Here is a 25972-nt window from a genome sequence, read left to right as displayed (position 1 = left end):
AGAAACCTTAGCTACATCCTAAGTTTAAGTAAGGTAAATGGCAACTCCATCTCATCTCCCTTAATATTTTTGGGGAGGGATTCATTTCATCACCCACCATTCCACCTAATGAATGGTTGAAAAAGACAGTTCTGAAATCTTCAGCAATGCTGTACTCTTAGGACATATGTAAAGCACTCCTTATTTCAGTGATTGACATATATTGATACCAAAGTACTAACGTCCATTGATATTTATTCTGAATATACCATGTTACCAAAATATGTCTGTCTTATCTGGATGTCCTTCCATAAGGAGATGAGTTTTGACGTCTGTTTTAAGGCAAGCACTTCCCAGGATGAAAGAATTCCATCCTCATCTTGGTGCATTTCATGGCCCCCAATGCACAGAGGGTGTATGTCCTCTTTGGACGCCCCCTTCTGGTCTGGATGCAGTAAAGGTGGCCCTCATCCTTTGGGCACTGGTTTGGAAGCAAGCAGGTACACCGTGATTCCGTTTCTGTGAATGGGAAATGGCTTAGGGTCAGCTGAGCACGATTTCTGTTTGCTTGTTCAGAGCAGGTGTGGATCACTTTCCGTCCCCCAGATGCTGCTGAAATACAAATGACATCATCCCCAACGAACATGGCTGATGGCCGGGGATGATGGGAGTTGTAGTTCAGCAGCATCTTTCAGGCCAAAGGTTCTCCACGACCTGATCAAAGGTCTATATGCTGTGCATCATCCTGTTTTCTACAGTGGCCAACCAGATGCTTATAGGAAACCCACAAGCAGGAGAGGAAAGAAAGAAAAAGAAAGAAAGAAAGAAAGAGAGAGAGAGAGAGAGAGAGAGAGAGAGAGAAAGAAAGAGAAAGAAAGAAAGAGAAAGAAAGAAAGAGAAAGAAAAAAAAGAAAGAAAAGCAACAGTCTTTTCTTGCTGTTGCTCAGTTACTGGTTTAACTTATACAGTATCTGCTTTCCCATCAAATGGTACTCAGAGTTGATGGGCCCTATATGCCCCACACTTCCCTCTATAGCAGGCATCCCCAAACTGCAGCCCTCCAGATGTTTTGGCCTACAACTCCCATGATCCCTAGCTAACAGGACCAGTGGTCGGGGAAGATGGGAATTGAAGTCCAAAACATCTGGAGGGCTGAAGTTTGGGGGTGCCTGCTCTATAGCATGTGTAGAAACCACCTTCTTGACTGCTGGATCTACCATTGGTTTTGCCTGCTCCATCTGCCAGAGCCTGTCTTTGCATGGCAGGGGGAAGTCCTAACTCACTGAGGGTTTGAGACCCATCGGCTATCCTCACCGGGTTTAGCTGGCTAGTCAAAACAATTCCCGGGGTGTGGCTGCTGTCGCATGCTGACAGCTTCTAGGAGCCACAGGTTGGGGACCAAAGGTGGACAAATTACCCCAAGGAGTACAGTGTCCTCCATGAGAGGTAAAGGACCCCTGACAGTTAAGTCCAGTCATGAACGACTCTGGGGTTGCGGCACTCATCTCGCTTTATAGGCTGAGGGAGCTGGCATTTGTCTGCTCCGCAGACAGTTTTTCCAGGCCGGGTCATGTGGCCAGCATAACTAAGCCGCTTCTGGCTCAACGGAACACCAACACCAGAGCAGCGCACTGAAACGCCATTTACCTTCCCGCTGGAGTGGTACCTATTAATCTACTTGCACTTTTTGGCGTGTTTTCGAACTGCTAGGTTGGCAGGAGCTGGGACAGAGGAACGGGAGATCACCCCGTCACAGGGATTCGAAACGCCGACGTTTTGATCGGCAAGCCCAAGGCTCAGTGGTACCCCACACATTATATAACGTGTAAAAAAATAGAGAGAGAAGGAGTAATGTAATGAGGAGAGGAGATTACACCACGTCAAATATGATCTTCGAATTCATCATAACGTAATAATGGAAATGTCCATAAGCTTCTTTTGCATGACAAGGCCTCATTCCAAGCATATATCACACATTCATTTTGACACATTGAGGGCATCCAATTGCAATGCCAGCAGTGGTTGTTAATTTAGGAATACCACCTAAAATACACATCACCACCATTAGCAGAATGTTTTTAATAGAACTTGGGACTTTGCCTTTGGGGCCATTCAGACACAATGCCCTAACCGCAATCTGACATGACAAAAGTAAGCCAGCACAAGCTTTGGGGTCCCACACTCCCTTCCTCTTCTCACTGCACATGGTGCAAAGATAACAACAATAGTAATAACAAAGTCTGATTGTAGCTTGTGACAAACCATAGTTTGCTTTTGCATCCAAACCTGTTATATTCTCTGACAACAACCCTCCATCTGACTCAGAGGCAGACTCATAAGGAGGTGAGGCAATCACCCTAGCCTGCTCCCAGATCATCCAATGTCAGATTATCAGGCTTTAACAGACCCTTCCAGGCCAGAGGACAGCCCTCCAATTCATCCATCATTACTATTCTTATTATTTGAATTTATATACCACCCTATACCCAGGGGTCTCTTAGCACCTCCATGCCATAGAAGTCAGAATAGGGCAACTGCTCTTTAAATGAAAATATGGTTCCTCAGGATTGGTGGGGCAAATAGGAAGTTGAGGCCTGCCAGCCTTTATAAGAACTCACTATGGTGTTGGGGCAATAACTCTCTGAGTGAGTACTTCCCTGTGAGCTCTCCAGAGTGCTGACAAACTGCCTTTTTGCCCTGGTTGGAACATGGTAGCTCCCTCCTGACTTGCCTTGCTATGGCCTTGCTTTTGGGGATGTGACCTCTGCCGTATCAGTGAGTGTGTGGTGTTCACCTGGCCTCCACTAGGACCCTAAACCATAGCTGCCAAGTTATCCCTGTTTTTAAGGGAAATTTCATTATGCTGAATAGGCTTCCTCACGAGAAAAGGGAAAACTTGGCAGCTATGCCCTAAACTGGGAGAAGGGGAGAGAAAAATCCAGCAGAAATGGTTTGTTTGGCTACAAACCAGGACTGCAAACTATGAGTACAGGCAAAACAGCAAACTCCCATCTGCTACATAACATGGCTGTATCAGACATTAGTCTTACTCAGAGTAGACTCACTGAAGGTCAACTAATTTCAACTAACTTGTCTATTAATTTCAGTGGGTCTACTCTGAGCAGGGCCAGCCCGCGACATTTTGGAACCTCGGGCAGACCCCAGAATGGCTCCTCCTCCCATCGAGGGAGATCTACATCAAGGAAGATCTACATCAAGAACAGGGGGTTGGGAAGAAAGATTGACATAGGGATTGGCTGCCCCAGTGAATCTTGCCACCTGAAGCAGTTGCCTCACCTTGCCTTATGGGTAGGCCAGCCCTGACTCTGACTATGGCTCAGTTGGATACAGCCCCATAACTAGAGCTTTCTAATATGTGTCTACATTTGGAGGAGGCAGCAACGTGTCTTCTCACTCTCCTAATGCGAAATCATTAGCACTAGCTGCTTTAAATCAGGTGTTGCCTCCCTTGTCAATATTTTGAACCACCACTTGTAAATAAGATATAAGGTTTGGTTTTTCTAATCTCTTCTGATGCAACTGGAAATTGCTTCCATCAATGAAACAGTCTAATGACAGTACTGAGACCAATCTCTTCTACCTAGGGCTGCCTTGCCCTGTAGCAGTCAGATTGTAGCTGCAGATTCCAAAGGGGATATTATTTCTCTGCCTCCAATTACTATATGTTATTTTCATAAAGAAAAATAGTTCTCATCCAAATTGGAAGGATGAGCAAGTGGGGTTTTGCTTCAGGTGTGAAAGTGTCTAGAGTGAGTTCTGCTTCTGTTTTTGGCTAAAAGGAAGATGATCGTCCTGGGGGAAGGAGAGAAGGGAGAATTTAACCAGGCAAACCATCTTTCTCCTGGCAGAAAACTTATTCATGTGTTCTCAGCCAAGGCAATTTACGAGAAAACCCACAATTGTTATCACCCTGTTGCACAGTGAACAACAAGTTGCATAACAAACACTGACATGAGGTTTCATTTTTGCAGAGATCTACTAACCAAAAAGGCATTTTCTTGCAGACGTTTCCCCCCATGAAATCCATAAATAAACATGGATCTCACACATGTTGTTTTTTCCCCCCTCATTTAAGAATATGATTTTGAAATGTCTTGGAGATGAAGCAGCATGACCCTCTTCACATTTTTTTTCTACTCAATAATAAGCCCTCTAGATTTCAGTGCCACTGACCTCCCAGGAAGTATGCAGAGGAGTGCAGAGGCATAAGCAAATTTATTTCAATAGTTGTAGGTTGATCGCCCACTAACAAACGGACAAATCAAAAGGCAGGTGACTTTTGGACCAAGCTTGACATGGTGGGAGCACAGCAGTGGCTAGAGGTGGTTCATCTCTTGCTACCTCCAGATTAGATTAACGTGCTTTGCAAGGGGGTCCATTGAAGACAGTACCCATATGGGGATTAATATATCCCATATCAAATGGCAGAGAGGCAAGGAGTGGGCCTGCAGCAATTAGTCCCACCCTGTCATCAGGTGCTCCTTCCCGGATTCTCGAGTTTACTGCACAAACGTCTGCAGGCTTCACGTGTGTAGTGTCTAACCAGAGGCAACCTCAGATTCTACAACTCTAAGTGTTCAGGGTTCCAAACTCACGGTTTGCAATTCTGGATTGCGGACATTGTAAGAATTGGATGCAAAGGCAAACTTTAAGTTGCAAGCTAATTTGACCAAACAGCAACAGGAAAATTAGTGTTATTGTGGTAATCAATTGATAAAATTGATTGTTACTATATGTGTGCATGTGTTACATCACACAATAGCACACACTGTGATTGCTTGGATTTATGTTCTGACTAGTGCTGGATTTACATATAAACCAGGGGTCACCAACCTATGGCCTGGGGGCTGGATAAGGCCCGAGGGACTCGTTTATCCGGCCCGCAGCAATTGCTGCTTGCTCTTATTGGCATGGTGGGGTGTGGCACAGGGACCCACTTCCGGGTCAGAGTAGCACTGGAAAAAGCTTGTGAGCATACACACAGGCCTCCTCCGAGCCAGATGTCCGCAAATGCTATTTCCGGTTCACATCTGGGTCGGAGGAGGCCCATGCACATGCGCACAAGCTATTTCTGGTGCTCCTCCAACGCGCAATCGTCACTGGAGACACTGGCCCGAGCCAAGGAAAGCTTGGAGACCCCTGGTATAAGCTGAAACAAGCTATAGCTTAGGGCCCCACTCTCTTGGGCGCCCCCTAAAAATTTAAAGGGAAAAAAACTGGATGTACATTTCCAAACTACAAGATAAAAAACAAATAAAATAAAACCCACATACAGCAACAGTGTTTTGTGTTGTGTAGGCTCCGATGATGTACATATTTTGTTATGTGCAAATGGCTTTAGATACCTATTAGGTCCATAAATTACCATATAGCATATATTCAACACAAAAAACAGCGGCAATTTGTTGTTGACAAAGGACAGCTGGACATATAAAGGGGCCCATTACCTTCAGTAGCTTAGGGCCTCACCAAACCTAAATCCGGCCCTGATTCTGGAGATAGTAGCATGCATCTATAGTGTTTCATAATTTAGGTGTTACCTGAAATTGTGTATTTCCTCTAAACACTTAACTGTCTTTTTCAACATGCCTTTCATTTTACGTTTAAAAAGTTCATCCTTCCAGGTCAAGAAACTTACCTGAACATGTTTCCCAGTCATAACACACATCATACCCACAAGGTTCTTTCTTTGTGCTGTTTGCTGAGAAGCTTGCCCTCTCGATGGCCCAGTTCAAAGGCGTGTCATCACGGCAGGGTCCAGAATGGAGGAAATGGAACTGTTCAGAGCCATTGCACCTTTCCACCAGATACTGGCAGCTCGGTTTCGTAAGGGCTTGTTCAGATGCCCCATCCAGCACACAGATATCTTCAGAGTAGAGACTGTCGAGAGATAAAAGTGAGGACTGGGAGACAATGTGGTCCCACCGTTCGTTGCTTGCTTTTCTGAGGTGGCCTTTTAACAGTCTAACGCATCCCCAGAACACCTGATCTTCCTTTGCTGCTTTAAAAAAATTACATGGAAAAGAGAAATACACAGGCTTTTCACAGCTATTCCAGAGTTCAAGAGATGCCAAAGACTGCAGCTTCGTATCTGCTCTTGTGTTGGGCTCCAATTTATGCCCTTAGGACAAAATTAAGTCATCATTACTCTTGACAGGTGCATTTGCATATATCTTACACATCTCACAATTACACAATAATTATTGTGTTTTAATATTTTGTTGGAAGCTGCCCAGAGTGGCTGGCGAAACCCATACAGATGGTGGGATAGATAGATAGATAGATAGATAGATAGATAGATAGATAGATAGATAGATAGATAGATTACACTGGATAGAAATGCATCTCCCTTCACAACCATCTAGTTATCCATAAAGTCCTTATTTAAGCATGAGATTGCAGGTATTAGGAATTTCAGACTCCTCCAGAAAGCTGATGTGCAATTATGCCTGCATAGATCACTGAGCTCCAGGCTCCCCCTACCTCCTGTTCCACTTGTTCTGATCTTATCTGTAACATCAGCTTATGGCCACCATAAAGAGGAGTCAGGACTTTGAAGGGAATCATTAAAATATTTATTTATTTTATTTATTATATTTGTATACTGCCCTTCATCCGTAGATCTCCAGGTGGTTCACAGCATCTGGGTCATGAATCATCTTCCAAAGCAACTACTCTATTCTGAACTTAAAAATGGAAAGCGGTTTAAAGACTGTCTCAAGGCAAATCTTTAAAAAATGTAGTATAAACACTGACAACTGGGAAACACTGGCCTGCGAGCGCTCCAGTTGGAGAACAGCCTTTACCAAAAAGTGTCATGGGCTTTGAAGAGGCTCGATCTCAGGACGCAAGGGAGAAACGTGCTAAGAGGAAGGCACGCTTGGCCAATCCACACCATGATCAACTCCCACCTGGAAACCAATGTCCCCACTGTGGAAGGACATGTGGATCCAGAATTGGCCTCCACAGTCACTTACGGGCCCATTGTTAAAATTGTGTTTATGGAAGACAATCTTACTCGGCTACGAGTGATCGCCAAAGAAGAAGAAGGAGAAATGTATATATGCGTGTGTGTGTGTATATATATGTACTGGTGGCTTAACCTTGGCAGACCCTTTTGAATAATGGCATCAAAACTTTAACAGAGGTCGCCAGTGTGGTGCCCACACTGGCCTTCCCTGATGCTTGCAAGGTCCGTTTTCTATATTGAAATTATATCTGAAAGAGTAAGTCTATTGTAGCCAAGAGAACAGGTAGCAATGTGTGTGCTTGGTTGCAGTTTTGCAGCCCATGAAAGTTTCACAGGTTTGCAATGGTGCCCCCAGGCCCCAAAATGTAAAAGGTTGACAACCTCTTCTTTAGAACAACAGCATCAACACATCTACCCCGTTTCTTTTGGCATTTTGACATCAGGTTGTTGTTTCAGAGAGTTTTGAGACCTCCTAGAATCTGAGATGGTTTTCCTCCTGGCTGTTTTTCTTTGTTAAGCATCTCGTGCCAAATTGTGTTGTTGCTTTCTTCTTCTTGCTGTTGGTTTTACCTGATTGCTGCTGTCTAATTTGATTAGGTCCAGTTGATTAATTTTTAAAAATACTATTAAGCTTTGATTATGGCATGCAAAATTTGCTGGACCCAAAAGGTAGGATATGAATGTTTTAACAAATAAATATGGGTGCATAAAGGATTGAGGGAAGACAAGCTTCAGGACACCCCTATTCTTATCACCAAATAAACTTTGGTGCAGATCATAATCTGTGAGGCAGAATGCACAACATCAAACGTGTATTATGTGGTCCACCAGGAGCTCAACAACCCTCCTGTTTTTGCTGTCGTGCAACTACAGGAAGATGCTGAGCAACCGTCAGGCCACAAGACCAGGCTTATGGTCAGAATTAACTTCATCAGGCTTACTTACTCACAGTCCTCCTCGGCAGATATACAAACGCACTGAGACTCCACCTCTTTTTGTCCAAGTGGACAATTCCCTCTTGAATTCAACTGCCCATCTGAAGAAAAAGAATTAAGCAAGCATCATATATTGGCAGTTCACAGCTACAGTTTTCATGGTGGACTGCCAAGTAGGTGAGCAAAGTTTCATTATCCTAGCTAGTCTGGAAAAAGAACAGAAGTTAGGCATGTCAACGAGGATCGCCATATAAAAACCCCTCCCACCACAGCTATTTTTATATGATGTTTTTCATCTCCATTTAGAACAGGCCTGGACAACCCACAGCCCACCACCCCTGTATCATTCATTGCCTATTGAAGGTTTGACAGCCCACTGGGTCCCAGCTGGCTAGCAAGCCAGATTGAATGAGCCCTGAGTGGGACGCCATATCCTGGCTGGTAGACTGTGTTTGATTTATATTCTCACAATTTGTACATGCATCATTCAGAACCAGTGGTTGTCCCCTGCTAAGCCTTCAACACCCTCAGGGATGCTGGTGGTGCTGTGGTCTAAACCACAGAGCCTAGGGCTTGCTGATCAGAAGGTCGGTGGTTCAAATCCCCGCGACAGGATGAGCTCCCGTTGCTCTGTCCCAGCTCCTGCCAACCTAGCAGTTCAAAAGCACTTTAAAGTGCAAGTAGATAAATAGGTACCACTCCAGCGGGAAGGTAAACGGCATTTCCCTGTGCTGCTCTGGTTCGCCAGAAGCGGCTTAGTCATGCTAGCCACATGACTTGGAAGCTGTCTGCAGACAAACACCGGCTCCCTTGGCCTATAGAGGGAGATGAGCTCGCAACCCCCAGGTCGTCCGTGACTGGATCTAATGGTCAGGGGTACCTTTACCTTTAAGCCTTCAGCACAGGGTGAGGAAAATACAGTAAATGGTGAATACATAAGAAGCCTAATGTCATGAGTGCAGAAACTGGCATTGGTAGGGACTTACCTTCCTTGCAAGTTAGTGATGTCAAAACAGGAGGTGTCCATGATAGATCAGCCCCACAAGTGTATTTCTTCTGGCCAGTAACAACACGACCATCTGGGCAACTCAAGTGGATGATGTCCCCAATCTGGTACTGAAATTTAAATGGGGTGATTCTGATATCATCGGAGATGGACGGTCTGGAACAAGTCGACACTGGAGTTTAAGAGATAAATTTGGATGTCTGAATGAGTAAGTTGATCTTTGGATGAAGAGTGGTGGGAGGTAGGAAGCATCTCACTTCCTGAAAATGTAATGGGAGTACTGAGATAAATGTTGCACCCAATGCTGTTAAGTGTGAGTGTGTGGGGGGGGGGTTAGACTTCTGCCTACACAATGGGACTTCACATTCCTATCCTTGTGCCCCAAAATCTGCTCTGCAATGGGGGGAGGGGACAGCCTCTGGATCAGATTTTGGATGTGCATGAGAGGCTGCAGGTAGTGGAGAGGAGGAATGTGAAAACTCATTGCCTGAGTCTACTTACAGTGTTGGATTCTGCCCATAGATGATAAAGAGCTTCACTTCTATTATTTACACCAGAGACAGGGAATCTGTGGTCCTCTAGATACTGTTAGCCTGCAGTTCCCATCACACTTGGCCATGCTGGCTGAGGCTGATGGGAGTCGGAGTCCCAAGGAATATCTGGAAAGCCACAGGTTCCCCATCCCCACTTTCCACCCAAGCTATTCTGCTGCTTCTTACATTGGCACTCGACCGTGTGTTGATTCCACGTTTTGTCCGGCAGGCACCTAAGGAACTGGTACCCAACAAGGTTATAGCCACTCAGGCAGACAACTTCTGCTTCTTCTCCAATGGAATAGTGTGTTTTCTCATTCTGCAATCAGGGTAAGAACAAGTCATTAAGTGGGTGAGTCACTGGCAAAATGACAAAAACTAGATGACCCTGAGGTCTAGTGTTGGGGGGGGGGTCAGGTAATAACACTTAATTAAATATAACATGCAGCTCCTTCCTAAGCAGCAATGAGGAGCAAAGCTGGATTTCCACACACACCTCCTGGGGAAGGACATCACACTCCCACAGGAGGTAGTGATGGCCACAAACCTGAACGGTTTTAAAAGTGTATTGGCCAACAATGGCAAGAAAAATGGATGAGTTATGCGGAACTGGCAAAGTTAACATATAAACTGCAAGAGAAGGACAACCGTGAATCTAAGGAAGAATGGGAACTTTTTACAAATTACTTAAAAAGACAACAAAATGAATTGGACTCCTTGGCAGGTTGTGAATAAACACCCACATAGAACATAGGGTAGAGAAGGTAAAGATATGTACAATATGATAACATGCAGAGAAAAGCACGTGAGAATAAAACAGAGGGGGAAATTGAGGGAAGTTATGGGAGGGTGGGGAGGAGAGGGGATAAAAAGGGGGGAAATGTAATTGATAATGTGATAGATTAATGTTAAATCTGTTTAATAAAAAAATTAATAAAAAATAAAAGTGTATTGGCCAAATTCATTGAGGTTAAGGCTATCAATGATTGCTATGCTCTGCTTCCATGATTAGAGACAGCAAGGCTTCTGAATACCGGTTGCTGGGAACCACAGGTTGGGCGGGGAAAGAGAGCTTTTGTGTTTGGGTCCTGTTAGTGGGTTCCCAACAGGTATCTGGGGGGCCACAGTGGGAACAAGATGCTGGACTAGGTGGGCCATTGGCCTGATCCAGCATGTTCTTATATTCTTAATCCAGGTCTTTTAAAATAGTCTCATGTTGCTACTGAATGGTCTTTCTATCTTTGGTTCTTGGTGAACGTCTAACTAGTTCTGGCACATTTTAGTCTGTACATACTCACAAAACCATTTCAAAAAGGCGATTCTCATGAACATGTTCCAGGATTAGTGCCCTAAGCCAAAGCCTTCTGCCAGATGGTTTGAGACACACACTCTGCCCCCGCACCCCAAAAAACCTTTCTGTTGCAGTTTGTGAAATGTTCCTCACCCTGATGAATCCATTTTCTGGAGGTACTGGAGTCAGGCATCCCAAGTCTTGTTCAGGTTGATACATATCTACTTCTCTTACGGCTTCATCGTCATTTATGCAAGGAGCCCCCCTGAAAATGCATGAGTAAGGAGCTTATTAAACAAACAAGAGTATTAGAGAAGACATGACTGCCTTAGAGTGCAGTAAAGCTGTCACCCCCCCCCCTCTACATCAGCATGGCTTCATTAGTGTCAGATTCGTTTCTGTTTGTGTACACACCAGGTGGTGTTAACCAAGTGGGGGTGTCCATGGAGAAGATCCTAAGTCCAGCTCCCAACATCTCTAGCTACAGCTGGCAAAGACCCTTGTCTGAAACCTTGGAGAGCCACCTCTAGTCTGTGCCTTCCCCAGCCAGATATTTTGGACTACAACTCCCATCATCTATTACCATACTGGAGCTGATAAGCATTTCATCCCCAAAATCTGGAGGGCTAGATCAGGCATCCCCAAACTCTGGCCCTCCAGATGTTTTGGCCTACAACTCCCATGATCCCTAGCTAGCAGGACCAGTGGTCAGGGATGATGGGGTTTGTAGTCCAAAACATCTGGAGGGCCAAAGTTTGGGGATGCCTGGGCTAGATAGACCAGTGGCTTGACTTGGTATAAGACAACTTCCTGCATTCCTATGTGCCACCCACCTCCTCCAGATTCGGGGAAGGCTCCAAAAGTGCCAGCACTATTTGGGTTGCACCCACATGGTGACCCTCTGGTGCACCCACTTGTCCTTATCACTCAGCACTGCAGGATCAGGGGATGGGGGCAAACTTAAGGGTACAGTATGACATGTAGCTTGAGTCTGAGCTTGCCATTGGTGGCAGTGCATGAATGATGTGATTCTTACTTGTCTTCAAACAGTGAAATATAACAGTCTTCCTCTCCTTCTCCATCACCTTCACAAGGCTTTCCTCCACTTGTGGGCGGGGGGTTGTTGCACAACCGAGTCCTCCTCCTCTTGAAAGATGCATCGCAAGAACTCCATGCAGACCAGCAGCTCCAGAAGCCATCTACTGCAACTAGCATTCGACACAATGAGGTGCAGATGTGAGTTCATCTAAAGACCACTGGTATCAACAGAAAACCCATTACCAAACTCAGTGGCTGCATTCATATTTAATAAACCCAATTTCCTGCTTTATGGTTTAGTGTGAACAGGCAGAAGTGATTGCATTGCCCGATCACCCCAGCTTCATTTCTCCCCTGGTGTGAGCAGAATAAGCAAACCCTAACAGGCCACTAACACTAGCCAACTCCAAGAGATGACTTGCTGATTGTGACTTCTTAAAAGTAAAGGTAAAGGGACCCCTGACCATTAGGTCCAGTCGTGACCGACTCTGGGGTTGCGGCGCTCAACTCGTGTTATTGGCCGAGGGAGCCGGCGTACAGCTTCCAGGTCATGTGGCCAGCATGACAAAGCCGCTTCTGGCAAACCAGAAGCACGGAAACACCATTTACTTTCCCGCTGGAGCGGTACCCATTTATCTACTTGCACTTTGACGTGCTTTGGAACTGCTAGGTTGGCAGGAGCTGGGACAGAGCAACAGGAACTCACCTCATTGCGGGGATTCGAACTGCCGACCTTCTGATCGGCAAGCCCTAGGCTCTGTGGTTTAACCCACAGCACTACCCGCACTTCTTAGGGAGTTATTAGGGAGGAGTAAATCCTGATCTCTGGTTCAGATGCAATGGGACACCAAGGCTTCTTGGATGGTTTGCCCTGCTCATGCCAGGGGAGGAGGAAAGCCTTAGAAACTGGACAAATTGCAGAATCACAGCGCTCATTCCCAGTAAGCCATGATAAGCAGAAAGTTTGGCTTATTGTTCTGGAAAACTAGTGGGGCAGTGTGGTTAGGAGGACCTGAGAGACCAGGTTCAAATCTCCCAAGGTCACTGCCTCTCAACCTACCACACAGAGTTGTTGTGGAGATTAAATGAGGAGAGGGATGAAGCATGTACCATCACCCTGAGCTCCTTGGAGAAAAGGTTGCGGATCGGTGGAGTAAATGCTTTGCACGCAAATGATCCCCACTTCAGTCCCAGGCATCTCCAAGCAGGAGAGACCTCTTTTCTGAAACTCTGGAGAACTGTTGCCAGACATTGTAGACATTGCTGACTTAGGTCTGGCTTAGCATAAGACAGCTTCCTATGTCTGGATGCAGCAACTGAGTTTTTGCACTCTCTCTCGCGCGCTCTCTCTCACTCTCTCAGCACACCTTTTGTAACAATGTTGTCTCACCCCTTTCTAAAACCATCAAAAACAGTTCCACAGCCAATTCCATGATTCATTCATTCAACCAATCTGTATATTAGTCATCCGACAACAAGTGTTCTCAAGGCGACATGGCACCCGAAAACAGATTTTTTAAAAAAGTTCACTGCCCCGTTAGAACAATGATTGATAAAACAATTCTAAAAACAAAGCAAGCTGAGTGACAGATGAAATGTTTGCCTTGAGCCAAGTGTAATCAGGAGCAGAAAACCTAACAAAATAACAATTCTTAATTGCCACTCTTCTTTTCTACTCCATGCCCCCATTAGCAGGTCAGATATGACCGACTATGCAGGCACACCAAGGACGCAGCTATACAGCTGCAAATAAAACATTTTAATAGTGTTGTAAAGTGCATTGTACAAATGTGACACTAGATGGCGATGGTGAGCTATGGCAAATGCAACATATTTATCAAAACATTTTTTTAAAAAAGCATTTTTACGTTTTTTATATGTGTCTAGATTCCACTCAAGAAGCTCCTTGGGGAGCAATAATTTTTATGGCTATCTACAAAGTCATGCTTTCTGTGTGTGGGGGGGTGTTCCAGGTTCCCTTGCAACACTGTTCTGGGTTTTAGATGGCAACCTCCTTCATTGTGTACAGCTGCTGTCCCCCCTCCCCCGCCCAAGATTGCACTTTACACAGGACTCTAGGAAACACCCCAGAGGATGTGTCCTGCAGCTACATGGGGCAGCAAAAAATGTTGCTGGCCAACCATTCTGATAGGTTCACTCTTACGATGACCAGCTTGTGTATCAACCGTTTAGCACTAGCACCAACATTCCAGGTTAGATTGCTGCAGTGTGTTGTACCTGGAGCTGCCTTTGAAGACCCCTTGATTACTTGTAGCAGGTGGGTGGCCAAGGCTCAAACAGTACAAGACACCATATGCATGCTGAATACCTGACTGGTAGTCTGGGGCTCGTATCTCACAGTTATCACCGTAAGTTCCAGCTTTGCAGATACACAGGCATTCGGTCCCAGATAAAACAGGGTGACCATTGTTGGGGCATGGGGCGCATCGGCATGGATCGTATTTCTCCATATATTCTGAGAAAGCCTTCCTGAGATTCCTGCGTTTGGTCACAGCACATGGGAAGTTCTTCACCAAATCCAAAATGGGGGTCACCTAAGAAGGAATTATACAGAGTTTCTCAAACGTTGTCATGGTGACATCCCCTAGGTCTTGTTTGGCCCTTCTCTATAAAACCAAGAAAAAAACCAAATGTTTCTCTTATGTTTTCTGCTTTTTCTGTACAAGGGTAGTTGAATTACAGAGTCATGTCACTGGAAGAGGTGTCTAGTCCTATTGGCTGTCCAGAGGAAGACCAGCCAGGTGCCCCACCATAGATTAAATGAAATGGGAGGAATCAGGACTTGCACAGACAAGGAACAATTTTACATAAATCAGCACATATGCAAATGGGGGAAAAAAACCTCACTTCTTCTTTTTCGTCTATGAGAGGTGACCATCTTACCATCACAGTAAGACCTGTTTTCCTTGTATCTACTCTTTATTTTGCTTTTTATCTCTTACCTCAAAGTCAACCACCACTGGGTTTTCCTTGGTTGATTCCATCCAGTCGGTAAAGATAGTTTGTCCCGGGAAAGACCCTTTTTTCTCCCAGCCTAGCGCTGCAGCATACTGTGCCCTTCCACCCTTGACCAAGGAAATAGACCGTTCAGATGACTTCAGCATGGAACCTAAGATGGATATGAAATCAACAAATGCAGCACACACACAGAGGGAGAGGGAGGGAGGGAGGGAGGGAGGGAGGGAGAGGTGATGAGGGAGGGTCCTGATCTGAAAGTTCCAGCAGCCAACTGGGGGTGCCTTCCTTCCTGTGCTCCTCTTGGTCTGGGCCTTGAACCAGTCAGTTTGATGAGGATCCATAATGGAAGAGTGTCCTCTCTGCTACTGTACTGAGTGATGTCAACTGACCCCCACAGCCAGGAAATGATCAGCTGACCTCGCAGACCATTGGAGGGGGACCAATACCTATTCCACCCTCCCTCCCTTTCCGTCTCGTCTGAGCAACTTGTTCCAATGGCTAGTACTGTAACTGTCCTGGCTCCCACTGGATGCTGAACTCAAACTTGGATTACGTTTTCTTCCATAAACTTTAATGTTCAAACGTGCAATTAATTGTTAGTGTTTTGAATTTTATTGCATCACTTTCTTCCTTAGTGGGTCATGCAAACCACTATTCTGAATAATGCTTTTCATAGGGTAAAGGGGGCACTGGGGGCGATATTAGAGAACTCAGTGTGGGTGGCAGCCTGCAAAAGTTTAGAAACTGGTCAGACTTGGCCATCGGTAACCAATGTGATGTCCTTCGGACTACAACTGTGACCATTTGGTTGTGCTGCCCATGTTTGAAGTTCAACAGCTCCTGGAGGGCACCACGTTGACTACCCTTGGACTAGTCTCTTGAGAATCTTGAATGCAGAGTATGGGGAGCCCTAGGGTAGGATAGCTACCTTCATAGCTCTCAGTCATTTTACTTCTGACACAATCCTTATGAACTTCTGTTTCCGTAAAGAAGAAGAAATAGGTTTTTGTCGTCTCTGTTCGCACACAGTGTTCCATTTGTTGCTGGGTTAAGCCTAGACACCATTCAACAGCAAAAACAGCAAATGACATTTCACAAAGGAGGACATTTCACAAAGCATCTACAATATCAAGCACAATGGCACCTGATCCTTGAAAGTGGTGGTGGTCAGACCACAGCCAGTGGCTCACACTCAAACCACAAGGCACGTTTGAAATATTCTTCCACTTGGAATTATTATGAGAATGTCACATTTTTCTTTCTTTTCCCTTTTCAAGAGGAAGATCCAGTATCTCATGGATCTTCTGCAGGAAATTTAGCTTTCCCATTGGTCTAATTTAGCTTTCCTGCCAGAGCTAAGAGGGTTTGGAAGAAACAGCCTTATCGCTTTAACCCATTTCTTTCCAAAAAAGCATTTCCTTTATATCCATTTTTCTCTCCCCCTCCCACATGGGAGTGTGGTTAGAGGAAAAGCAGTATTTTACCCTTTTCCAATACACAATGAAAATCACCCCATCCCACTTCACCCCATGTTTGAGGTTGGGGCAAACAGGACTCACCACTTCCTACAAAATGTTATTTGGATGTCACTAGTCTGGAAGCAGAGTTGCTATCTCACTTCCAGCTTAAAGCAGTCTGATTCTTTGATGTCTTGATTACAAGAAAATTCCACAAACCCAGGGTAGAGAAATGTTCCCAGACTCATGTTTTCCCATTCCATTCTCTGTTCCTTGAAAAAGTACCAGTTATTGTCTCAAGATGTAGACAGGCATACCTGAATTTTTTGTCTGCTCTTCGCTGTACTGGTAAAGAAGGTCATATTTGCCTCCCATTGAGCCAGATTTGTAGTAATGAGTTCCAAAGTCATCAAATATCCGGCTGTAAAGGGCATAGTTGTATTCCAGAGGCAGGCTGTTGAGGGCCTGTAAAAACACTCCAGAGAGGTGCAAGCCCGACTGCTTCACTGTGAAATTTGACACAGCAATCACCTTATGGACCCTAATGAAGTTGGAATTCTTGGAAATGAAAAAGATTGATCATGATGAGAATTATTGTGTTGTCTCTCCTCCACCCCTCTGCCCTGGCCTTAAAAACAACAGCCCTATTTATCATCTCCGGCCTATACAATGAACAACTGGCTCCAGGGTGGGAAACTGGTGGCCCTCTAGATGTTTGCTGGACCCCAACTCCCAACAGCCATGCTATCTGGGGCATAGCTGCCAAGTACCCCGTTTTCCCCGGGAAACCCCCATTTTTACTTACCTTTTCCCGGTGGTCCCCCGTATCACTTCGTCTCCCGTTTTTCTCCGTTATTTTCTCCTGCTGGCGGCCATTTTTTTCTGATCTGCCCTTCTATGGGCACAAAAAATGGCCGGCTTCAAAAGTCGCATCTACGCATGGCCGGAAGTGCGTAGACGCGACTTCCGGTGTTGGCGGCGGCCATTTTTTAGTGCCCATAGATGGGTGGGGCGACACCGGAAGTTGCGTCGACGCACTTCCGGTCATGCATAGAAGCTACTTTTGAAGCTGGCGGCGGCCATTTATGGTGCCCATAGAAGGGCAAAGCGACACCGGAAGTTACATCGACGCAACTTCCGGTGTCACACGGCTGCCGGTCCCGGATTCTGCAGTCCAGGACTTGGAAGGTAAGATCTGGGGATGATGAGAATTGTAGTCCAAAACCTCTGGAGGGCACCAGGTTGCAAACGCTGTCTAGCACCTTTTATCTGTGAGATCATCTTACCCCATATATACCCATTGGACTGCTTCGATCTGTAGAACTAGAACTGTTATAGGTGCCACATAATAGTCGTTCCACACTGGCAAGAAATCAGTTTTTACATGCGGCAGCCCCTCCCTGCTTTTTGACATCAAGCAGACAACTTTATACTTTTAGGTGCCACCTAAAAGCATTTTTGTTTAGGCAAACCTATGCAGATATGCAGAATATTTGCATGTGTTTAAATCTGTGTTTATCTTATCGCTGATTCAATTATTATTTGACCGTTTTAAATACCTGTTTTTAACTTTCTTTACCAATAATTTTGTTTACCAAAAACCACGTTGAGAGTATTTTTTTAAACTATCAAGCAGTGTATACCTTTTATTTAAAAAAACAGACAATAAATAAACAGGAAACAGCCTACACAAAGGGCTACACATTCTCACCATTTTGTGGGATGATTTGATGGCTTCATGGAAGGAACTTGATGCCGTAGTTTCTGTGTTTGACGTTGACCCCCATAAATACGGGATTCCCCAATCATCTTTCCCGTTTCCCTTGAAATACTTCATATTACTAGAAGACGATACCAAGGATGTTAACTCTGTATAGTAATTTGTTTTCAGGTCATCTTCTTGATGGTTCACCTGTCAAGAGAGATCCACAGATTCATGTTTGAGTTGGAAAAGAACAATGGAAATAAAAGCCTCTGGCTTACGGCCCAGTGAAAAAAAATGTGTTGCTTTGCCAAATTGCTTTAAATATAAACAATGTGATGTGTTACTTTTTTAAAAAAAAGCCACTGTTTACAAAAGAAAAGAAAATGAACATGGATTTCAAAGAAATTTTTTTTCCATGAATTGGTGCTGTTCAGAATTTTATACCGTTCATATAAAATTTGACTTCACCCCCAGAGGCATACTCCATTGTCTCACGAGACAGACAGATGCCAGCAAGAAGAAGTATACAGAATTTTAGACTATTTTATATACAAGAGCTGGTATCACAGAGGCGAAGAGATTGAAGGCTCGCTGGCCACGTTAGTTGCTAGTCCTACAAGAAGGCCTTGCCAGCCACCTGAAAGTGGACGGACTCAAGGTTTGCAGGCACACGAAATGTGCTCCTTTTGTCTTCGCTCTTCAGAAGGACGCAGCTCCCACCGTTGAAAGAAAAATCCAGGACTTCTCCTCGGCTCTCTCCTGCCAGAATATGGTATCTTGAATGAAAGGTGAATTAAGCAAAGTTGTAAGTAAGCAAATAAAGATTAGATTGCCTCGGTTCTAACTATAAGAAATATCCCATTGATCTGGAGACTATTAAAGCACCTATAAAAATTTGGATGAACATAAATAAAAATAATAAGGATGACTCTTATCAGCATGAGAAATTAAGTATAAAAACAATAGGAAAAGCCTCTATGGGTTTAAGACTTAGACTTATTCAACAGAAAATAATATTCAGAGTCCACTGGACTCCAGCAAAACTATACCAGAAGTAAATAACAAGTGTAGATAATTGCTGGAAATGCGGGAGTAAAAATGTGAACTTAATACATATGTTGATTAACCGACCGACGATCAGACCATTCTGGAGCGAGGTGAGGATATTTATAGCAAAAGTAATTAAAAGAAATTGTTATTTAGGGGAACTTAATTTAATTCTAAATTCTAAATTATATTCTGGAATCTTGGAAGATCTCAAGGGGCCAAAAAAAGTGGTTGTTTTATGCTATATTAGAAGCAAAAAACCTTGTTTTGATGAATTGGAAGAGTCGCAAAAAGATTTCAATGAGTGTATGGATTGATAATATGGACAGATTAGCTACATATGAAATAATTGCTTGTCGACATAAAATAAGCATGGATAAATATGAAGAAATTTGGAACAATATCTAAGTGACAAGGCGGATAATAGTGGGAAATAGAGGGGGGATAAAGAGGTGATAAACAAGGAGTAGGCATGGGGATATTATTGTATCTAAATTTGTGTTGTCAATTTGTGTTGTTATTATTATTATGGTTTTTTGTTGTATGTGTCTTTACAGTTTGGTGTTTGTACTGATTGGGGAAAAGTGAATAATTTTTTTTTAAAAAAAAATAAAGATTAGATTACCTTGAAATGATAGAAAGCCTTTGTTGCTGTCTTGCACCTAATTTGCACCAAATCACCAAATTTGTTACACGTCACCCAAAAAAGTCCCACAAAAACAAACACCTCAGCACTCCAGGGGGGTCTCGCCTTCATGGATGTTCTGGTGGGGCCCTTGCTTAAAGTTTTGATTACCCTATTTCATAACTTTTTATGTAAATATATTATACAGCATATCCCACAAGTGTCCCAGAAAAACAGAGACATCCCGTTTTTTATCGCAAGGGAACAGCAGCCATTTTGGTTGCTGGGATCTTGCGCAATTTTGCACCGTCTTTTCAGGGCCGCAATCTCTCAGTACTTTTTTTTGGGGGGGGGGCGCAGTGCAAAATCGTGCAAGATCATGGCATCCAAAATGCTCTCCCAATAAACAATGGGAAGATGGCATCTGGGAAGAAGTCACTCTGGATTTTTCTTCAAAGTGTTCGAGTCTTCCACTTGTCATGTGCTATGTCCCCGTTCCCCCCGTGGCATCACATTCACCTAAATTGCCCCTATGAAGCCCAAATGAAAGCAATATACCCCAGGCCTATGAGCTGCACACTGGGTATAGTCTTGACTGTTGGGCGGCAGGCATTCTTTATCCTCCCACAGTGCCTTTCATCTGAATTGTCTCCACAGTCATTGTCTCCATTGCATCTCAGTTGTCTGCCAACACAGCGACCTGTTTTGGAGAACAAACAGCAGCATGGTGACTTTCAGGTACGAATAAGCCCCCCCCCCATGGCACAACTCGAGTTGTGCTAGCTAGGACTAATTGAACAGCCCAGCGGTGTATTCAATGATTACTTCAACAGAACAGAACCATATGTGGGAGAGAGGTTGTTTTTTGTTCTTATTTTTATTATGCATTTTGTGCTTTTAATTATTGTACTTTTTATGTTGCGAACCACCCTGAGATCCACGTATGAAGGGCAGTATACAGATTTAATCAATAATACAATACTAACAATAAGAAGAAACGTGCTGGTTTAAGAACCCGCAAAAGAGCACTTGAAATTGACAAGCCCTGAAGTAAAACAGCATCATAGCATCCCTGTTCCAACCATATATTTTTTTTAAAAAAAAATAAGGTGTGGTTTTTTTTTAATTGGAAGAGGGTTGCTTGTTGGGAGGGGGGAATTTCTATTTTTGTTTGTTTTATTTGTTTTGAGGGCACTAAATATGTTTAGAAAGTCTGTACGAGTTTAAACTTGTTTTTGTCTTTTCTGTTGTAGTTTTAGCTTTCTGTAGGTTTTAAATTGAGGCTGCAAATCTTTCAGTGATAATTGTTTTATCTTTTTTTGTAAATTGCTTTGAGGTATTTTCGACAATCCAGCAGTATATAAATTTTATGAAATAAAGAAAACAAATAATACTTTTTGGGGTAGTGGTGGTGGTTCTGAGTATCATCAGCTTGTCTTCTGTGAATTGGTTATTTTGTGGCGGCCACAGCAGTTTATTATTTCCAGATATGCCCTCTCACACAGAAAAGTTGGTGACCTCAGGTCTTGAGGTTCAGAATCCATGATATAGATGATAGATAGATAGATAGATAGATAGATAGATAGATAGATAGATAGATAGATAGATAGATAATAGATCTATCTGATATCATATCTATATGATTGATTGATTGATTGATTGATGATAGATAGATAGATAGAGATAGATGATTGATTGATTGATTGATGATAGATAGAGATAGATAGATAGATAGATAGATAGATAGATAGATAGATAGATAGATAGATAGGCAGACAGACAGACAGACACCATCAATTGTATCCCACAGAGAGATGTATAAATGCAGAAAATACCATTTTCACACTGGAACTTATTCCCACAATTGACTTCCTCTATCCTGCATAACTTTGTGGGGAAGCATCTCCGGAAATCTGTCATCTGCTCAGTACAGGGTTGACCTCCAAACTGAGATGGCTGTACCAGAGACCTGACACGAAACTGAAACAGATGGAAATACAGGGTGGAATCTTCCCACTTTATGTCCATTTGACTCACAAGCTACCACATATACGTGCAGGGCTGACTCGCGCCAGAGGGCTGGAAAAACAGGACATCTCGGGGTCCAATCAGAAACCGGGATTGGCTTCTGTAATTCTGGGGTGTCCCACTTAAATCAGGATTGTTGAGTGGTATGGTATGAGATCCTCCAGGCTTGGCTCAGCGGGTTGGATCTTGGCTGAGCCGGGAAGGGGAAGTTACAACTGTGTAGCCAATGCCAGCTCAAGACATTTTGCTGCCTGAGCCAAAGGGCAAGAAGAAGAAGAAGAAGAAGAGTTTGGATTTGATATCCCGCTTTATCACTACCCGAAGGAGTCTCAAAGCGGCTAACATTCTCCTTTCCCTTCCTCCCCCACAACAAACAAGAGTGGGGCTGAGAGACTTCAGAGAAGTGTGACTAGCCAAGGTCACCCAGCAGCTGCATGTGGAGGAGCGGAGACACGAACCCGGTTCCCCAGATTAGGAGTCTACCGCTCTTAACCATTACACCACACTGGCTCTCACTGGCAAGATGGGGTTCTTTCCCGAGGCAGAAATAGAAGCCAGTGGAGTGACATTTGAACCCTACTTTAGTACTGGTGTCTTCCACTGGGCAGCAGGCTAGCATAGGGGGTAGAGGGCAGGCCACATGGTACTCACAGCTCTGGCCACTCCCTGCACCTCTGTATCTGCCGCCTGAGGCACAAAGGCAGATTACAGAGTTACAGAGTTCCCATTTCCTCATGTGTCCCTGCAATCAAATTGCTTACTTGCTTTTTAACGCATGGGTCACACTCTGACCAGGAGCCCCAGTCACTGATCTGGCAGTTGATGGGGCAGACTTGCTGGTTGCAGGCCCGGGTCTCTCTCCACGTGCACAATCGGTCGCAATAATTCTTATAATAATAGGCATTGTAGTTGCTTTCCCTGCAAGACGAAGGTGCTGAAAATTAGTGCTGATTCTTATGTCGGGGAAATGGTGGAGTGGAGTAGGGGAGGGTATAAATGGTCCCAACCCTCTCATATTCATTCCAGGCATGGGCAGGTCCGTCCATGCTGGCAACAAGTATCTTGACCACCCACCCCCTCCAGTCACATGGGGAGCATGAGAAAGGGCCCTATGCAATTCTCTACTTATGTGCATAGGACTCCTCGGCACGAGGCAGGAATCCTGGGCTTGTCAGAACGCCCTTCCGATGGGAGAGTTCTATATATGTCATAGAATCGTAGAATTGTAGAGCTGGAAGTAACTCCGAGGATCATCTCGTCCAACCCCCAGCAATGCAGGAAACTCAGCACATGGTTCCCCATCCAAGTTGAAATCGCACCGGACCCTGCTTAGCTGTGCAAATGTGCTAGGAGTTTTTATTGCTGCACCATGGTTCTTTACTGCATGACACCCATCCCTGGTGCTGCCTCCTCCGCTGCCCCCTGGAAAGCTCTGTTGGGGAGGGGTGGTCCCAGGATTCCTTGTCCAGGACCATCTCAAATGCTGCCTTTGCCAAAGCATTGATTACTGATGGATGCAACTAATGTGGGAAGCTTTTGCTTCCTTCCCTAACCCTCTCCTTTCTGGTTTATCAGACAAAACAAAGAATAATTATTAAGAACTTCATGACAGTGAGAGCTATTCGATAGTGACAGACTACCTTGGTAGGTGGTGAACTCCCCTTCATTGGAGGTTTTTAAACAGAGGTTGGATGGCCATCTGTCAGGGATTCTTTGGCTATAATTCCTGTATTGCAGGGGGGTTGGACTAGATATGGTAAAGGTAAAGGGACACGGGTGGCGCTTTGGCCTAAACCACTGAGCCTCTTAGGCTTGCCGATCAGAAGGTCAGCGGTTTGAATCCCCATGACTGGGTGAGCTCCTGTTGCTCTGTCCCAACTCCTGCCAACCTAGCAGTTCGAAAGCACGCCAGTGCAAGTAGTTAAATAGGTACCACTGCGGCGGGAAAGGAAATGGCGTTTCCATGCGCTCTGGTTTCTGTCATGGTGTTCCGTTGTACCAGAAGTGGTTTAGTCATGCTGGCCACATGACCCAGAAAACTGTCTGTGGACAAACGCTGGCTCCCTCAGCCTGAAAGCAAGATGAGCGCGGCAACCCTATAGTCGCCTTTGACTGGACTTAACTGTCTAGGGGTCCTTTACCTTTACCTTTTTACTAGATATGGGTTCCTTCCAACTCTACAATTCTATGATGATGCTTATTTTTATAGCATAATTCTGGAAATTAAGTATGAGTTTGTTATTACTGAAGGTGAGATCTTTTCCCCCTCTGATGTTCTGAAGGTGGGGAGGAGATATTGTGATTGCTTATACCAACCTTGATCTGGTTTGCATCCCATGATTGCAAGTCTGTGAACAGCTGGACCAGGAGCTCCATGGGTAATGGTCACAGTAGCACCCAAAACTTTTCCTAATTATAAGGCCCAGTAGGATAAGGAATACCAAGCTGGTTCTCTCCATCGCCTGAAAGCATCCAGCTACAAAGGATGTATGCAAATAAGTAGTAGTAGTAGTAGTAGTAGTAGTAGTAGTAGTAGTAGTAGCAGCAGCAGTAGTAGTAATAGTAATGTAAGAATAATTTACTTCACTGTTTTGCTTGTAGGAATACAGTCATACCTCATGATACATCTGCTTCATGTTGCGTATTTTCAGGTTATGGATGTGCCGAACCCGGAAGTCCTGGAATGGGTTACTTCCAGGTTCAGCGTGTCCATAACCTCTGTGCATGTGCAGAAGTACTAAATCGCGCTTTGCACATGCACAGAAGCTCCGCAATGCATCACGCGTGTGTGCAGATGCAGCACTTCATGTTGCGGCCTTTTCATGTTGCGAACGGGCAGCCGGAACAAATCCCGTTCGCAACATGAGGTACCACTGTAGTCAATAAATACACTATCCTGTTTCCAAGAACCAATGGTATTGTCCTGGATAATCTTTACACATCACTAAGGGTCTTCATTGGGCTGTGTTGTTGTTGTAAACCCTGAGCATGCTGGCACCTCCACCATTTTTCTTGGTGTCTCCATTTCTGTCTGCACTCACTAGTTGCATTTGCAATTAGAGAGAGTGTGGTGTATGGGGTGTTAGGGGAAGGGTAGTACCTCTGATGGGTTCATGTTGTTCTCCTTCTGGGGTAGTTTGTCCACCTTTGGCCCCCAAATTGCCCTCAGCTCTCCCTTGCGGCTCCTAGAATCTGTCAGCATGCTACAGTGGCCACATCCCAGGAACAACTTTGATTGACCAGCTAAACCCAGTGAGGGTCGCCAATGAGCCTCAAAACCTCAGTGAGTTAGGGACAGGCTCTAGCGGATTGAGCGGATGAGACTAAGAGTGGGTCCAATGGTCAAGAAGGCAGTTTCTGCAAGTGCTGTAGAGGGAAGTGAGGGGCAAATGGGGCTCATCAACTTGGGAAGGTAGGAAAACGCTGATCCTAAACCTCCGCTGCCTTGTGGAGTATCTTCAGAAGGAAAGGCTAATAAGTAAACCCTACACAAATCCAGAGTGGATTTCCTAAAATGGTTGGATGGTTCCTTGTATGCCTCCTTCCAGCAACTCCTGCAGCCAAGCAGGTGCCAAACACATTGCTATCCTTTCCTTTGGACCGCATCACTGAGGCCGAGAGGGAGGTCTTGTCATCTGGGCAGCCCAGGACCCCTCTACACACCGTCCAGGCTTCTTTCCTGGAGAGGTCACTTTGGTGCTGCTAACACAGCAGTTTCACTTCACCCCTAGAGACGCACTCACCTTGTCGCTCAAAACAGACAAGTGCCAACCATAACCTTAACTAAATGGAATCTCTGTGTCCAGAAGCAACAGATACAAGGTCATTTTCAAGCCCTGCTCGGGGCATTTCTCACAATATACATTTAAAGCATATTCATTCAACATATGTTTAAAGCACATGACTTCCCCCAAAGAATCCTGGGAACTGTAGTTTGTCAAGGGTGCTGGGAACTACAGCTCTGTGAGGACGAAACTGCAACTCCCACGATTCTTTGGGGGAAAGTCAAGAGCATTGAATGTGCCTTAAATGTACACTGTGGAGCAGTTCTAGAGGCATTTGGATGTCCTTTGTTTATAAAAGAGGTTGCTGATCTCAATAAATCTTCATCTGACCCAACATGGCAATTTGTAGATTTGCATATTTCCCTGAATGAATGCACATAAAGCCCAATATACAAATGAATCAAGCATCTGTCAAAGAAAGAGACTTACCCCGCTTGGCCAAAAACCATGTATAGGAAGCCACAAAATGCCAAATCAGCTTGGTAAGAGAAAGAGCGCTTGCAACTTCAGTCCCCCGGTCTACTCCCAATTAGTATTGCATTCTTTTCTTTTCTTTTAGCTGGTCATCGAAAC

The 25972-nt window shown here is 44.6% G+C and overlaps 1 protein-coding gene across 2 annotated transcripts; it reads right to left on the bottom strand.

Moving 5' to 3' along the window:
- Positions 1-217: 217 nt before the first annotated feature.
- Positions 218-25965, bottom strand: LOC118077102 (complement component C6-like). Of its 2 annotated transcripts, XM_088653262.1 has the most exons (19): positions 25829-25965; positions 23931-24090; positions 22376-22532; positions 21422-21566; positions 20145-20286; positions 18552-18690; positions 17921-18121; positions 17015-17104; positions 16527-16767; positions 15681-15806; positions 14737-14903; positions 14103-14328; positions 11772-11943; positions 10889-11000; positions 9631-9763; positions 8892-9083; positions 7916-8006; positions 5639-5880; positions 218-498 (listed from the first exon to the last, which is right to left on the bottom strand). In XM_088653262.1, exons 2-19 carry the CDS (start codon positions 24071-24073, stop codon positions 317-319), a joined length of 2901 nt encoding a protein of 966 aa, XP_088509388.1. In that variant the 5' UTR covers positions 24074-24090; positions 25829-25965; the 3' UTR covers positions 218-316. The 2 variants fall into 2 exon arrangements, with proteins under 2 accessions (XP_088509388.1, XP_034956364.3); XM_035100473.3 differs by lacking the exon at positions 17015-17104.
- Between the last annotated feature and the right edge of the window lie 7 nt (positions 25966-25972).

The sequence above is a fragment of the Zootoca vivipara genome, chromosome 10 (genome assembly GCF_965207765.1).
Source record: "Zootoca vivipara chromosome 10, rZooViv2.hap1.1, whole genome shotgun sequence".
Classification (NCBI taxonomy): domain Eukaryota; kingdom Metazoa; phylum Chordata; class Lepidosauria; order Squamata; family Lacertidae; genus Zootoca; species Zootoca vivipara.
This window is presented reverse-complemented; position numbering and strand designations above follow the sequence as displayed.

Coding starts and splice junctions, on each gene's coding strand:
- LOC118077102 (XM_088653262.1), bottom strand. CDS start 24,073: ATGGAGAGAACCAGCTTGGTATTCCTTATCCTACTGGGCCTTATAATT. Junction 21,567..22,375: donor ACCCATGCGTTAAAAAGCAA/GTAAGCAATTTG, acceptor CATCTGTTTCAG/TTTCGTGTCAGGTCTCTGGT. Junction 16,768..17,014: donor CGGGGGACCACCGGGAAAAG/GTAAGTAAAAAT, acceptor TTCATTTCCAAG/AATTCCAACTTCATTAGGGT.